Source organism: Pinus tabuliformis, chromosome J (assembly GCF_031772625.1).
Source record: "Pinus tabuliformis cultivar Carrire ecotype Pingquan chromosome J, CPIR1, whole genome shotgun sequence".
Classification (NCBI taxonomy): domain Eukaryota; kingdom Viridiplantae; phylum Streptophyta; class Pinopsida; order Pinales; family Pinaceae; genus Pinus; species Pinus tabuliformis.
Genome location: NC_142295.1, coordinates 733,553,440 through 733,570,205, shown reverse-complemented (window position 1 = coordinate 733,570,205; position 16,766 = coordinate 733,553,440). Strand labels below are relative to the sequence as shown.

At 39.5% G+C, this 16,766-nt stretch overlaps 1 protein-coding gene across 6 annotated transcripts in view; it reads right to left on the bottom strand.

The window, feature by feature from the left end:
• The window catches only part of LOC149228817 (zinc knuckle (CCHC-type) family protein), a 271,885-nt gene that overhangs the window by 237,181 nt on the left and 17,938 nt on the right, over window positions 1–16,766 (bottom strand). For 5 of the 6 annotated variants that reach the window (XR_016247899.1, XR_016247897.1, XR_016247896.1 and 2 more), the window contains exon 2: window positions 594–649. Coding sequence is in view for 2 of the 6 variants with exons in the window: in XM_089378382.1 (XP_089234508.1) it covers window positions 594–649 (56 nt within the window). In the remaining 4 variants the exon portion in view is untranslated. Of the gene's footprint in view, window positions 1–593; window positions 650–1,357; window positions 6,131–16,766 lie in introns of those variants that run through there. The other variant, XR_016247898.1, reaches the window with a different exon arrangement.

Genomic DNA, 16,766 nt, shown 5'->3' with positions numbered 1-16,766 from the left:
GATTGCTGCCTACTAGTGACTATGTTTAGTGATTTTATCATATAGAATCACTTTTTAGGCTTGTTTGCTCACTGCCTACTCATCAAACTTGCTCATTTTTCATCTGATTTGTTTATGACAGCAGCATACCTAGCTAGTTTGAGGTCATGGAGTATCATTGCATACCTTATACTTTTAAGGGAACCCCCCCTGCAGTTAGAAAAACACCAACCCAAAGCCAGACAGGTTTGCAGTGAGGTTGTAATTGGCTCTATACATAGGAGTTATCCAGATTCTTCCCGGATCTGCAGGTAAGAATTTCTGGGTGATAACACTCACTATTGGTTAGAAGTTTAAGAAGTTATAGCCAGTAAAACCACCTCTCCCTAAATGCAAACTTTGACTAATAATTAGCCATACTACTTTGATCATGTTCCAAAAGGCCAATTTTATTCAAATAATGTGTCGTTTCTTCTTTCTATCTTAATCATATGCTTTAAAAATCCAAGCTTTATAAGATCAAATAAAAACAACCATTCACACTAAATCTAGGAGAAGAACAAATAAGTCAAGAATAAACTGATTCATGATATTTAGAAAGGTGAAAAAGAAACCTTGGTTCCATATCTGTGCCGACTCCAAAAAGGTCTTCATATGGACCCCAATTAAGCTGTAATTACCAAAGGTAAACAATCACTAAAAAAACATAAGAAGAAAATACATACCTCATAAAATTCTTATGTGAACAAAACTAATCATTTGAATGCAAGCAATTTTTCCATAGAAAAAGTTTTCGCCACTCAGAAACAATTGTTGGAATTAACATCCACCAATCTATCTTAATGATCTTTGGCTTCTCCATCTCCATATTTAAACTTAGAAAGGTCCCTAGACAACTTTTGTTATCAAATATGTAATGTTTGTGAGACTATTACAGAAAAGCTAAAATTCAAAGTAAAACATATTGAAATATCTTTTCAGATAACATTGTATTTCCATCCATTACTATTCATGCATTGCACGAACTAACAGGCTGGCATTCTAAAATAATTCACAATATATTCAATAACAGTGTGAACATTTCTTCAGTATGGTAAGATAACTGCAAGTATTCATGAATGCTGTCAAGCCAATCAAGCAAGTTATAAAATTGCCCCTAGCGGGTCATGTTACAAGTGTCCAGCATCATTTCCAACATGACAAAGCAATTTTCCAATAGACAAAGAAAGGAGGAAGGAATTCACTCTCACATACTGAATCTCTCATGACAATGGCAAGACACTGACTAATGTAATGGGCCACAGACCCCCAATTGTCTCTAGTTGCATTTTAGGAATAAGTTGAATCAATCCCTACTTGAGGGATTTAGAAAGTTTACCATAACTGAAGACCTTAGTTGCCAAATGAAAGTTGCATGTCCCTTAGCACCAACTTCTTGCCATCCTTCATAAACTACATCTCCATCTGCTGGTAATCTGTAGTGTAGCGCCCAATAGAGATAAGCCATTGAACTCCCAGCACGACATTGCTGTCATGAACATTGGTCACAAAAAAGTCATCTGTGACAGTGTAGTTTCCCACCATCAAGCTCATCTTGGGGATCATCTGTTTGTACTGCATAAATTTGTTTCCTAGTATCCTATGGAAAACCCCTCAAAATCTGTGGTGGCTAGCCCTCTCATGGATACATAACCAGCATCTATAAAATTGTGGGAGGCCCCACCATCAACTAGGATTGTTGCCCTCTGCCCCTGTATGGTTCCTCGAATCCTAAGTGTGAGATATCGAGGAATACTAGTGAGTGTAGCAATGATACTGCCCTTGTCTCCCTCCCGGACTGCTCACCCTCCATCTCTCGAAGCTCCTCCTGTGGTGGGTCCTGCTCATCCTCCTCATCCTCACTAGCGAAGAAGACCTCAATATAGTGAGATTTCCCCTTTGTCATACATATGTGCCTTGGTGCCCAAGGTTCTTGGCAGGTGAAGCATAGCTTCTTTCTTCTGAGATCTCTTCTAGTCTCCTCATCCAGCTAGTTTCTTCCGGACCACTCCTTTTGATGAGGATGTATGTCCTTCCCTTTAAATAGGAAAGCTGGCTTGGTAGGGGCCTTGGTCTTGGGAACTGAGTCCTGCATATCCCTCATTTTGTTGATTGCTTCCTACAAAGAAGTGCGTCTATAAGATCTGACCATCCCACAAAGAGGCTCTAGCAATCCCTCAACAAATAACATGATCCTCTTGCTCTCTGACAATTCCGTACCATTACGGACAGTCTTAAGAACTCCGATATATAGCTCTCTGGGTCACCTACCTGTCGGAGTTGTGCTAGTTCCCTGAAGTGGATCTTTGGATCTTTTCTATCAAATATTTCAATAAGCCTTCGTGTGAATTCAGTGTATGATGTAATGCCTGCATGTCCCAATGTAATCAAGTCATGATACCACCATTCTTGTGCGTCCCCTTCCAAGTGTAGTGTAGCAAACCTAATGGCATATGCTTTTGTCATATGGTTGAGTTGAAGATAAGTATCTAATTTCCGTACACAAGTCCTGGCAGAGCACTTAGAGTACCCATAAAAGCTAGGAAGAGTCATTTTTCCCACGGCCCTTTGTAGATCCTGATTTTGGTGGTGGTTCTTGGAAGGCATCATTGGCTTACACCTATCTCTCCAATTGCAAAATTCAATAAAGGTGACACTTGCTTGCATCCTGGGATTTAATGCTTGATATGCCTCTATATCTACTGCAAATGCTTTTGCTTCTGCTGCCACAGTATCTTGTTCCTCAGCTGCTTCCTCCATGAACTGGGGCATGGTGAGTTTGTGCAAATGAAGGTGACTTTGTGAGCCGGTGTGAGCATATGTGTGGCTTCCCTTGCCTGAAGATGAACCCCCATAATTGTCTTGCTAACCTTGGTTCCTTAAGGAAGCTCTAGCCAACTGCTCAATCAAATCAAATATGATCTTTTGCTGCCTTTCAAGCTAGTTAAATGATGCCTTCTGTTGTTTTGCCATCTCCTTAATAGCAGCTCCCATTTCATTGATATCCTCTTTGTCCCCCATGGTTTCTTCCTCTGGTCCTAGATCTCTATTTGTTCTTCTTGGTGGCATCACTTAGGCCCACAGCTGGCCAAGACCATGCTCTGATACTACTGTAATATACCCAAGCAAAAATTCATGCAAATTTTCCACAATTTTGAAACTTTCTCTTTGACACCTTACTACAAACAGTGGGCATGCAAATTCTGGAAAACACTTGATGCTTGCTTCAGCCGATAAGAAGGTGAATATTTTCTTGATCTACAAATAGCACAATGCTTGGAAAACACACTTTAGCACTTCTGAATTAGCTCGGCCTTCTAGACAATGTATCTTGTCTTCCAAATAAGGTCTGCTACAGCACTTCGATTTGCTTCAAGAAAGGACTGATATACCAAGAAACTACTCTAGCCAATGCAGTGAATTCAATTTGAGTCTACTCCAGGTGAATATGGCCTAATGATTTGGAGGAGAAACAATAGCAGATCCACAACCCAAATAATGGAGATTACCCTTCAAAGAATTCAAACTATGTTGTAGATGAATTTGGCCCTCCAATTGCAAGAAGAAACTCAGCTTGTAAATTATTTATATAGGTTCCAACTCCTGAAATTACCAAGTGCGTACTCCTCCGGGGTTTCAGATATGTTTGATGATTATCTCAAGAGAAATGGCTCAAATTGCTGAAGGATATCCTTAGCACAATTTGATTATAACCCATAGAATTCGACCCCTTAATATAACAATGACTCAACTCCAAATGACAATAATCCTCTTGAGAATTCAGTCTTGTCACCTTGTGCAAGAAATATGGAACAAGTATGTCTGTCAAGTTGAGCGAATGGCTCAAGGAACCCCAACTCGGCCTCTACTAATTTGTTGTGCAAATATTTGGAAAATGCCGACTGTCAAAAAATGCGAATGGTACTAAAGGATCCTATTACCCACCATTTTGTAGGTGATATCCCTAGGAGAAATTTTTTCTCCAAGATGGTCCTCAGCCAGCAGCCAGCAGCCCTTTGCAGCCACCAACTAGCTCGTTGTGTCATTTTTCTGCCACCTAAGCCAGCCATGTGTTCCCTCACCCATCTGCCATGATCGTATGTTTGAAGGTGGGCCTCCCAAACCTAAAGGTATGACTTTTCATTTGGCAATTGAGTATTGTAGTTTGATTATCATGGACACTTTTGGGCATGGATTAATGGGGGGATTTAGCGGAAAGAATGGGCTAGGTCTGTGCTCTTGTCCCCTAGACCCATTTTGGATATTAACCTTGGATTCTAGTCCCGTGGGATCCATTTTACCAACCATTTGGTTTTAGGGATTGTAATTCACGGGAAACCCTGATTTTGGTTGCGTGGTTCCGCTCCCTTATCCGCATATATTACCCCCTTTCCACTCATTATTACCCCATTCATCATTTCTCCCACTTGGGTCCACATTCCTCCACTGGATCCACATAGGGTTAGCTTTCCCCTTCCCCTTACCCATACCTTGGGTTAGGCCTGGAATGATGCCCCGGAAATTGATGCAGCTAAAAAAAAAGCATAATTGGCCACATTCAACAAGAAAATGTACCACAAAATGCAAAATATGGTCGGGACAAACACATTTATCACGTGGGAAAAAGCCAATACATGAGTTCTACCCTATCATCATGGCCATCACCCTGGTTCCTACAAGTTCCATGAGCCTCCTTCATCATATAGGAACCCATGATTGTCCCAACCCCTAGTGGGCAATGAACCACCCTACCTTAAAAGGGGGTATTCACTGTTATATGTCACACATCATGCTCTTACCCCTTGAGCCCTGAGCAATCAATCAAAGAAAAATCATAAAAAGGCAAAAGGCATATAAAGAAGGGTGGAAAAATCAAGGTTGAGGCACGTCATGTACCACGATTGCTCCCTCCTATACGTTATATACCCAAGTGTGGGCTTCCCTTTATTAGCTACTTTTATACCCCAGCATGTGGCCTAGGGCTGCCCCTTCTCATCCCCTACTTCATCCACCTCTCTATCACATACCACCACCTTTTAAAGGAAGTACCTTGAACATGTTATCCCCTTTAGAAGTAGAAACCACCTAATAGGATACTTGGTTAGCCCCATTTGGAGCTTGGAGACATTAGCACATGCCAAAGCCCATTATCGAAGGGTAGGCCATTATGAAGTCCCTATTGAAATTTCTAAGTCTAACCCATTAGAAATTTTCCCCTACACTATCTGGTTTATTTCTCCTACTTGTTAATTACTGAACAAGTTATTTAACCATATAAATACTGAAATAAACACAATGCAGTCTCAACCATCTACATATCAACAACTGAAAGAAATAGACAAACACACAAGGGACATCGTTATTTTTGGACAATTGTCCCCGGAAAAACCCAACTTGGGAAAACCGGTGCAACAGTTCTGAGGGTTTTATTATTATGCAACTTTTTTTAGTACAACTGGGTGCCAAACTGGCTCACCCTATAGAGAAAAATAATTCGACAGTAATACCTCTCTTCGAAAGCAGATATTATGAAAGTCTGCTCCACGAAACTCTCTCTAGCGCCTCCCTGAGGCACTGCATCAGCCCTCCTGGCCTCTGCGTCAGCCTGAAACCCTCTGCGTCAACCCTCTAAGGCTCTGCGCAGCTTCTCTGGCCTTCTACGTCACTTTTGTAGCCTCTGCGTCACTCATGCAGGCCCTCTGTCCCTCTGCGCAGTCACTGTTGGCCTCTGTGTGGCTTCCTCTGGCTCTGCGTCTGCCTCTCTGCCTCTGCGCTAGACTGCTAGTCTTCCAACGCTATCTCTGCCTCTCTGTTATGCACTCACTGCCCCTCGCTGCAATTGATCACAGGTTCGATTTCTCTTAGCAAACCCCACTCTAGAAAATCGAACTGACTGATCACTCTGGTGTATCTCCAACTAACCCCTCAAGCCTCCTCTTATACTTTTTCTATTGAGTCTTCAACGGTCGAGATTACATATCTAATCAACGGCTAAGATTAGATTTAGCATGATCCATGTCATTTAGAACCTTCTAACCCAGTTTTATATTAATACCCGTTAATATTTTTATTTTCCTAAGTTTAGATTTAGTAACCCATTAAAAATATTAATTATTTTAATATCTCCTTCACCAAGTAGAATTTCCCCAAACCGTTTCTGGATCTTGGAGATCTCATGTGCTTTAGCCTCTCCACCAATTTTCATGGCTAGAGCAAATCTGATGCTACCCCAAATCAACAGTCCCCACTTGTGGTCCATGGTTGGTAAGCTCTTTTACTCGACTTCTCTAATGACTTGTTATACTAAAAGGCTAGGGGACGCATTGGATCTTATGCAGGATTGCAAATGGTCTCCATCTTGGGTTTGGTTTCCCTATACGGGGTCATAACCCTCCAGAGGGCTACATTGGCACATGTAGGGTGTGCGTTGAGAGCCATGGGCCTCCACAGCAGTAGACATCACTCCATGGATCCCCGAGGATGTTCAGACATTGCTCGAGATTACCCATTGGACGAGGAAGATGCACCTGGTTCACTTTAGCCCAGCGAGCCCCACAAATGTACCATGCACTTGGCAGTTGACTCAGGAATTGTAGGATGATGTGGCATCACCTACACCATCATCAAAGCCCTTACAGATGATCTACAAGCATCTTCGACTCATTTGGAGACCCATGAGGTTATTATTATGTCCCCACACCCACTGGGAGCACCACAGGTTTATTGTTTGGAGAACAAGGGGCCAACCCCTTGTCCATCACTTTTAAGGGTCCTATTCTTCATTATGGCACCTATGGACTTCATCAGGCCTCTTGAAGGGCCCTACGACATGTACTAATTATCATTTGACCTCTTAAGAGGCTTATTATTTCATTTGTGAGCTAGTTTGGTGGGCTTGTCACCAAAAGTTAGGTTATTAGCACATTATTTTGTTTTTGGGGCTTAATTAGGCCTAGGAGACTAATTCAAACTCCTCATTAGTGTATAAATACAAGTGAGATGAGTTCATTTGCTCATCATCACCTTGGATTGGATCTCTTTTCTTCTTGAGAATTTCGCACTTTTTCTTGGAGTATGAATTGGAGCTTTATGGATGAATTTGGATGTTTGGATTTGGTTTATCTTATCTTGGAGCTTCTCTATTGTCAAATTGTGGATGGTTGGATATGTTCTATTACATGTAAGTACATGATTTTAATGCTATTCTTATTTTACTTTGTCATATACATCGGATTGGGAATTTCACTATTTTCATGGCTAATTGTTACATGCATTCACTGCTTAAATTGTGGAATGTTGTCTCTATATAGCATCTCTCAATGTATGGGCCATGTAATTTTGAATGAAATTTCCTAGGGATAATTCTATCAATGAATTCATCTTGATAATCCATCACCTTTTGCAAGTCAAAGTATAATTTGTAAGGTTGCTTCCCTTTGCCCTAGAAGACAAGCAAAGTAGTCTTAAGGCCTCCTTGATCAAGAAACAAGGTCCTCATTCATATTTATCCTAGACTCCATTCTCCCAAGACTAAGGCACTGATCTAAAAAGAGGTGGTCACTCAAAAATCAACTCTTTTTCACCTTCTTCTAAGTCTAGCCAAGTTGGGTCACCTAGGGCATCACTTTCCTGACAAAGTAGCCCTCCAAAAAGTTCGATCTTCTAGCCTCTCCTGCGCTAGTGTGTCCTTAAGGCCTCCTCCAATTTTGAAGCCATTCTGACGATGGAGTTGTGAGATAACCCAAGCCCTAGCTCCGAGATCAAACTTTGCCCTAACATCCCCAAGTCTAGTGCCTCATAGGATCAATTTGACACCTTTAAGTGACAATTCTTGATTTGATCCTCTCCCCCTTCTTGTCTAGGTTAAGAATATCATTGGTTGCTAAATTCTTGCCCCTTAACCTAGGTTGGGTCCACTTGGTCCTGTGTGGTCCCGCATCTTTGAAAAGTCAAATCTTCAAGAACCATTCGGGAAGTCAAGTTCAATAAGGATTTTAGGATTGGGAAACTCTTTCATAAGGCATATTCCTCTAAACCTAACCCTCAAGTCCTCACCTCCTCTTGGAAATCTTTGTACCTTGCTTGATAAGTAAGAAAGCTCTATTCTTAAAACCCCTTCTAGGAAAAGGATTACAAGGGTCACTTCATATTCATTGGTCAATTTATCCTTTACAAGTGACCTTCTATATATACCAAGTCTCCTCCCATCAGTGAAAGTCCGTAAAGAGTAGGGAGTCTTAGCTGAGGTGACAGTGGGCTAAGTCTCCGTTGTTGCCCTTGATCTAATAGTTGTCCCTTTAGGAGTCCCTTTTAGGCCCCTTGCTAGTTTGAGAAATAACAAATCCAATTCAGCCTTTGAAAATTTGTGTATATCCTTTGGCACAAATCGTCCTCTTGACAAGAATAATTTTGACTTCAAATTTCAACGCCTTTTTAGTGGGGAAAACTCGGCCCATTGGGAAATTAATTCAGCCACTTCAAACTAATCAATTTCGGCCCCCATATCTGGAAGAACTTTGACCTTTTTTATAGGTAAACTCAACCTCTATGAATCTTGTCCTCCTGCAAATACTCCTTAATGTTGAAGTTTGCCTACAACATAACTCAATTACATCTTCAAAATAACCTCTAGAAATAATCCAACTGTTGCTTTTCTATGGCACCTGCTAGAATTAAGTTTTTCCTCACCTGATAACTACTTCAATGATCAATTTAAACGTTAGTTTCACATAACATTAAATTCAATATCATTTAGGCAGTTATACAGAAGAAAACATCAACTAGTAAACATGAAAGAGCAGTAACAAAGATACGAGACACAGAAAATTAGGCACACAACCAGGGCAAAACCGACAAGGGGAAAACCTAGAAAAAGTTCTTCCTTATGAGAGAGAGTTTCCAAATTCATCAATACATCATAAATACCAAATAGCAAAATAATAGCCAAACCAGCAAACAAAATCATGATCAAATGCCATGTAAAAATCCAACCCCTGAAATTTCGGCCCTCCCTGAAATTTCGGCCTCCTAAAATTTTGGACCTCTTGTAATTTTTTTGGATCAGAGATATATGAGGCCAAGAAGATATGTCCAAATGAGGAGAAACTATCTGCTTTATATAGCCTTCAAGTGGGGGTCAAATGGGTGCCACTTAGGAGCCCATCCGACCTAACAAATTTGGAGGCAAATTTAAAAATTCAAATTTCCATTTATTTTTCAAGATGAAAATATTGACCATGGCTATCATATTTTTCAACACTCCTTCTTAGCCAGGGAGGTACTTTTCATTCTCTCTCAAGATCAATCTTCCCGACCAATCATAGTTCTCACAACCCACAGCCTAAGGAAGAGATCATCAATTTCCTTATAAGGAAAGATACATAGCATCCATTTCAAATCATCTCGCCAACCAAGAGGTCTCGCAGCACACAGCCTAAGGGAGGAACCAACAATACATCTCCCGAAGCACACAGCCAATAGGAGGAATCAACAATACATCTCCCCAACCACAAGCTCTCACGGCACACAGCCTAGAGGAGGAATCAACAATACACCTCCGGGACCACAAGGTCTTACGGCACACATCCTACAGGAGGAATCATTAATACATCCCCCGGACCACAAGGTCTCATGGCACACAGCCTACACGAGAAATCACACAATGCATCTCCCGAACCACAAGGTTTCACAACCTACAGGACGAATCAACAATACATCTCCCTGACCACAAGGTCTCACGGCACACAGCCTACAAAAGGAATCAACAACACATCTCCCAGACCACAAGGTCTCACGGCACACAGCCTACAAGAGGAATCAACAATATATCTCCCGGACCACAAGGTCTCATGGCACACAGCCTACAGGAGATGGTCCATAATATGACGCTATGTGATTAGTGCTCCCTCTTCAAGTCATTCCAGTTTCTTCACATAAATATCAGCAACCAATACATCATCAAAAATGTAGCCATGGTGGATCTCAAATATTTCGGCAAACCAAAGCATTCAGTGGTTCATTTAGCTTCAGTCGAGGCTTCTCTCAAAAGCAAACATCAACAATTATCAACAGACAATAATAGATTTTAGTAGTGGCTTCTCACAAAAGCGATCATCGAAAACCACAGAAGTGAATATCAATATCCATAGTCGAATCCAGCAAATAACAGATGGCTTCTCATAGAAGCAAGCATCAACAACCATAGTAGAATCCAGCAAACCATAATCGAATCCAACAGATAACAGGTGGCTTCTCACAGAAGCAGGAATCAACAACCATAGTACAATCCAATAGACCATAATCGAATCCATCAGATAACAAGTGGCTTCTCACAAAAGCAGGCAACAACAACCATAGTAGAATCCAACAAACCAAAATAGACTTTAGCGGAAAACATCATCATCAACAAACCAATCAGAGAATCAACCAAGTCAATATCAAAGTCTTGCATCTTCTTCAAATCATTCATCAGGGAGATGTTGATGGACCTATAGTCCATTGTGCTAAAGATATCACCAGGCTCATGCCTTTACAAAAGAAACTCCCTCTTACACAGAAGTCCTTTACATAAAAGAAAAATTGTGGGCTCATCTTTAGTCTATCAACATTGCTCTTCAAAACTTCTATCCATCTTCATAGATCAAAAATGTGCTTTAATCAGGTTGTTCTTGTTTGCTCCCTCTAAGTCCAATCACGAGCATTCTCGTCACATTATTCTTCCATTCATTTCCAATGATTGCCAGACCTTGGAAATCTCCATTGTGTACCTGCAATCCTCACTAGGAGGCCATGGAAGAACAAGAACAACCAAGAAACTCATAATGAAAAAATCAATAGAAATAATCAAGATAATACTTATCTTTAGAGAGTGTATCAGCTCCCTCTTGATCATAGCCTTCTCAAATCTAGTCAACCTTGTCCACATCATTAAGGAGTTAACTTTGTTTATACCATCATCAAGGAGTCCACAACATCAAAGAGTTCATGAGTTCACATCGTCTTCATCAACAATGAGTCCACATCATTATTATTATTAACGAGTCCACATCATCAGTGAGTCTACATCATCAACATGAGTCCACCACATCATCATCATCAAGGAGTCTATATTATCAACGAGTCCATATCTTCATCATCACCAAGTAATCCACATCATCACCGAGTTCATATCATCATCATCATCAAGGAATCTACATCATTAACAAGTCCATATCATCATCATCATCAAGTGGTTCGCGTCGTTAAGAAACCATCATCATCAAGAAGTTGACCTCCTCCATTTCATTATTGAGAAATTCATTCAAGGAGTTTAATCTACATCATCATCAAGGAGTCCACAACAAAGAGAATTAAACTTGTGAAGCAAAATGCTTGGCTTGCGACGACAACAAAGTTAACGAAAGCTTGATGGCCAAAGGTCAGATCAGACTAGCTCTGTGCAGCAGTGGAGCGGCCAAAGGATTGAACAACTCTGATACCAATGTAACAAACAAAGTTCGTATACACAGTAGAATACTCAGAAGATATATCTATATATATATATATATATCCATTATAAGACAATAATTTTTATAAAGAGAAGGTCCCGTATATACTATATATAGCTAGGCAAGTACCCTTTCATGAATGGTCATGTCCATAAAGGCATGCCCCTTCACTACTAATTATTAGTTAATTAATCATTATTCATTATTATTATTATTTACAAGGAATCCATCATCCACATTTTCAAGGAGTTCACATCAACAAAGAGTTCACATCCACATTATCAATGAGTCCATAGCAGCATCAAAGAGTTCACATCCACATCATCAAGGTGTTCATATCATCAACAAAGAATTTATAGAGTCCATGTCATCTAGTCCACATCATCATCAAAGAGTTCATGTTTACATCATCAACAAAGAGTTCAGTCATCAAGGAGTCCACATCATCATCAATGAGTTCATGTTTACATCATCAGCAAAGAGTTCACAAAGTCCACATCATCATAAACGAGTCCATATCATCAACAAGGAGTCATTGTCATCATCAAAGAGTTCATTCTATTATCAACAAGGAACATATATCATCCAGAAGTATATATCAACATTAAAGTGTTAGGGTTTCTTCTATCAATCGGGCATCATGGTTCATAAGCCTTTCTCCAAACCCCACCTAGGGTTTATAGATCATGAACAATTTAATGTCAGTATTAATTTAAATAATAAAAAGAAACACAAGATACTTATCTTTTTCGGATCAAGATAGCTCCCTCTTGATCTTTACCCCTCTTGATTCCAATGTGCAAATCAACCTTATCATCAAGATGTCAAATCTTTTAGCAATCAATTCATAAGCCCAAAATTTTCTCAACCCTTAATATCGAGGTAGGGTTAACAGCTATTGGCTTGGGTTAGCAATTTGAACAGCTGGGGTTTTAACTTCAAACCTTAATCAATCTATCAACCTACACATCCTCGCAATCGTTTTCCAGCTTCATCATCTGCATTTCAATATTAATATCAGTCCTAGGGTTTTTTTGTGCTAAGAGTTATTGTTCATATCAAAGATACACTACTATACATCAGAGTGCCACTGCTATATGTCATGTCAAGGTGATTGCCATCACGTTTACAGCCATCAAGATCATCATCAAGGTCACTGCCATATCATCAAAGTTACATCCACATCATCAATGCTCACAGCAGAGAAATTAACTTGTACCACTGCCATGTCATGCCTTTGGAAGAGACAACACATACCATTGTTATAACTTTGCATCATACCTCAGAAACCCACTCAGATTGCAGTCATACCTTGGATTATATCTCAGAAGAGAGACTCACATTACTCAAAAAGAGTAATTTATATTACTGTCATACCTTAGGAGTTAATTCGCACCTTCGAACCATCAAGGATAAGCTTCGGAATACTGAGCAGAAGTGTCTTGGATCAAAGTCATAAGCAACTAGCATTGCTCATGAGAATAAGGTCACTAACCTATTCACATCACACAACTTCATATTACACGAATTGATGTCACTCTGTATCAACAGAGATTAAGTCTTTGTATCATCAAGGGTTTAGCATCTCAAATATAAGTCTTCATATCAATAGAGATCTCATATGATAGATATTAGCATTATTATCATAGAAATCATACTTCGTATCATACAAACAGTTGTATAATCCTCACAATGAATCATAGAGATGGTAATACTTTCTTGCATCATCACAGAAGTGTAGACAAGGGAGGTCACTGCCATTAAGATCATTGTAATGTGTACCACAGAGATAGTAGTGTGAGTCAATGCAAGCCACAAATGGTGCAAGCCACTGCTATGCAGATTGTGAGCCATAGGGATCATCTGTAATGCGAGCCATTATAGAGATAGGTGCGAGTATCAATAGAAAACGAACCACAGAGAATACCACACAAGCCACTGAAATGCGAGACAAAGCCACAAAAATTATTAAAGCAAACTTTAGAACAGTAGATAAGACAAGTCACAAAGATAAGTGCCCATAAACTTTCACCACAAAGAGTTGATTAAGCCTTCGCATGGGGGAATTAGGTCTGTAACTAGGTCTTTGAGAGAATTCCAAGAGATTAGAACACAAAACTCATATATTGCCTCAAAATTGACACAGGAGAGGGAATAACAATTCTTTGCATGAGCCTTAGGGCTACAAATCTCTGCACGTTACTACAGTGAGAACTTCGGACCTTAGAAGATTTTGATCTCAAGGAGCTCAGATTAGTCACAAAGAGGATAATAGAGGCCACCGAAATTCGCCCCATTAAAAGTTTCACAAATGCCACAGGAAGCTTGCATTTGAACACAAGGGAGCTTGGTCCAGATCATTAAAAAAACAGAAATTCGGTCTAGTAGCCCAGAGATTCTAATCTTCAACTGCTCTTCATTTTGGCTCTAATCCCATGTTGATTTTTTTAGGGAACCTGCTAGAATTAAGTTTTTCCTCACCTAATAACTACTTCAATGATCAATTTAAACATTAGTTTCACATAACATTAAATTCATTTAAGCAGTTATACAAAAGAAAACATCAACTAATAAACATGAAAGAGCAGTAACAAAGACACAAGAGACATAGAAAATTAGGCACACAACCAGGGAAAAACCCACAAAGGGAAAAGTTGAAAACACAGAAAAAGTTCTTCCTTATGAGAGAAAGAGCTTTCAGATTCATCGATACATCATAAATACCAAATAGCAGAATAATAGCCAAACCAGTAACCAAAATCATGACCAAATGCCATGTCAAAATCCAACTCCCTAATATTTCGGCCCTTCCTAGAATTTCGGCGTCCTCCTAAAATTTTGGCCCTCCTCAAAATTTGGCCCTCCTATAATTTCGTTGGATCAGAGATTTATGAGACCAAGAAGATATGTCCATATGAGGATAAATGATCTCTTTATATAGCCTTCAAGTGGGGGTCGAATTGGTGCAACTTCGGAGGCCCGAAGACCTAATAAATTTGGAGGCAAATTTAAAAATTCAAATTTCCATTTATTTTTCAAGATGAAAATACCAACCATGGCTACCATATTTTTCAAGACCAACTAGGCTGGCAATAGCATCCACCGAAATTGGAGAGATACTAGCCAGGGTAACAATGAGGTCCACCGAAACTAGTGTGAGGATTTCACTTGAAACCCTCGGACTGAAACTTGCTTGAGCTTCTCTTCAATGGCAATGAGATATGGTGGGATAGAATGATTAAAATATAAGCTCCACCCTCCTTTTATAAATTTCCATTGATTTTTCTCCAAGCTCCTAGAATTCCCTTTTAATATTATTTTATTAATGAAGTCACTTTTTCTTCTAAGTGACCTTTTCCCCCCTTCTAATAAAAAAAAAAAAATTGCCCCTTTTTATTAATCATAATTTACCCCCTTTTATTTAATACTATATAACAATATGAAAATTGTGCCAATTTTTTTGGTCTCCTTGATAAAAAAATTTCCTTATCACTAGCCTAAAGAAGAAAATTAGGCAAGCAGAAACAATGGCTACAAGCTCAAGAAATAGGGGATATTACACATGGAACTCCTATCACTTGCAAAACATCATTCCATTCCATGGGCACCTACAACACCCCAGCAATTGCGCTTTGCCCCCACATTATTCACGAGAATATGTACTTGGACCGGCATGCCCTAGCCGACTGAGCAGTGTACACATGGTTTGGCAGCTGATCCAAGGCCTAGATGAGGTTTGTCTCACCCTTTCAGACATGGGAGGGCTAGCACCTTTCTTTAAGCCCTCAATGTTGGAGCAGAAGCAACTTATTCTATCACCAAGAAACCCATGATGTTGATAGGTGCTTGTCATTGATGTCAACCCAAGCAGGACCAGGAGCTACCCCGATCTTTGTCGGCAATTTGGCATGAAAATTTGTGGTTTCTTGTCTCCTAACCAACCTTATTAGATTCTCCTCGAAGAGATTTTTTTGTTGATATGTGGTTATGCCTCGTGGTTCCTCCTGGTTTGAGAGAAAATTGAGGTTGAAGTTGAAGATCTAGTTTTGTGGGCTAAAACCCCAGGGGGTAGTGACATGACACCTTACTCACCTACGGTTGTCAATATATGACAATGATTCTCACCGCAATCTCATTGTGTATAAGCTAAATATTTTCAAAAACCAAAGACAATAAACCAATCACTGACTTCACAACCTAGGTAGGATCATATGCCTAAGCCAATCATTGATTTCACATTTCTTGTGGAATTTTAAAAAAATTAACACACATATTAAATACAGTTTTTTATGGTTATTAAGGGTTATTTATTAATATTAATGAAATTATATTATTTTAGTAGAAAATAAAATGATTATTCATTCATAGGAAGTGTCCCTTATTATTTTAAATTAGGAAGTAAACTTTAATCGTTCTCCTCATTTCTTTGTCTACAAGACATACACTATGTTTCACTTTTTAACTCCTTAATATCTTCAATGTCTACTCTTGAAAGCCCTTACTTAACCACCAATGTTCATATTTTGGAGCCCTCCTAGAACTATAAAAGGAGAAGCCTTACCTCTCTCATGTGGTAAGCACTAACCAACAATCCTAAAGAACGACACCTGAAACTCTCGGCCACCCTAAAGGAAGTCAACGTAGCAAATTACAGCAGGTAGGGTTTGGTACTTTGTTGGGCTTGGTGGTTTGTAATTTTGCGGGTCAGGTTATTGTGAAGAAACAAAGACCTTAGCTCTCTCAAAAGCATTTCTACCTTGAAAATTGCAAGTTTTGTTGGACCGCAAGATTGCAAGAAACCCTAATAAATTGAGCCCACAACAGAAGCATCTAAATCAACTGTTAAGGTTCACTCTTGGGCAGCGAAAAGGGGGACAAAAATAAGTCTCTGTGTTTAAGAGCTCTAATCACATTAGATTGCCTTATCAACCACATGAGGTATACAACAAGTCTTCAAGGCTATAACAAGGTAATACTTCAACAAGTCCTCCTTACATCAAGGTAAGCTAAGGTAAGTCTGTGTGTAGTTTTTGTTTTGAAAATAGGGCTAATGTTTGCATAGATTATTAAGAAAGTAAATCTGATATTGTTAATTTTAGATAACAATGGTATGTTCTATGCTTAGAGTAATTTTACTTCAATTTCTTTATTAGCCCAATATCCATATCCAGTTTAGCAATCACGTCATCATGACAATAAAATGCAAATCGAACATAAAAAATAACAATAGAAGACGAGCCAAGACAAGAGGACACAAGACAT